At 42.3% G+C, this 539-nt stretch overlaps 1 protein-coding gene across 1 annotated transcript in view; it reads left to right on the plus strand.

The window, feature by feature from the left end:
• MTA1 (metastasis associated 1) overlaps window positions 1–539 on the plus strand; it is an 86,040-nt gene that overhangs the window by 40,862 nt on the left and 44,639 nt on the right. Inside the window, exon 10 of the mRNA XM_035900764.1 lies at window positions 473–539. Coding sequence (XP_035756657.1) covers window positions 473–539 — 67 coding nt within the window. The remainder of the gene's footprint in view (window positions 1–472) is intronic.

The following is a 539-nucleotide window of genomic DNA, read 5'->3' on the forward strand; positions in this document are numbered from 1 at the left end:
TGACAGGGCAAAAGGTTTTTTGGTGTTACTTCTTTTTTTTTTTTTTTTTTTTTCTTTTAAATGGGCCAGCTTCATAGAAGCCAAGCAAATCAGAACTGTGATACTGTGGTTGTGGCTCTTGCTCGAGTCTTTGCTGCTCAAGCAGAGAGAGTCTGAGCCAGTGGGCTCCCTTCCATGTTGTCCCTCTCTTGAACGGTTTGCTGTGGAGCCAATGCGGCATGAAGATTTACCTGTAACCTGCTCTACTTCTACACTGAAAGCACTATTTTTTGAAAGGGCATTTAATTTAACATGGGTCCCATGTGTATCTAATGCCCTTAGGAGATTCAGACACTGACTGTCTTTTTTTGTGAGGAGGGTTAGTAGTTGCAAGACTCTGCTATAAACTGTCTGTCAAAGGAATCCTGTGAATTTCAGTGAGGCTGTGTGCCAGCTCCCTGCAATAACTGCTGCTTTTCCTTTATGTCCCTAGCTCCCATGGAAGTCCTTAACAAGCATAATAGAGTATTACTATATGTGGAAAACTACAGACAGATACG

Source organism: Egretta garzetta, unplaced genomic scaffold, assembly GCF_000687185.1.
Source record: "Egretta garzetta isolate BGI_Z169 unplaced genomic scaffold, ASM68718v1 scaffold598, whole genome shotgun sequence".
Lineage (NCBI taxonomy): Eukaryota > Metazoa > Chordata > Aves > Pelecaniformes > Ardeidae > Egretta > Egretta garzetta.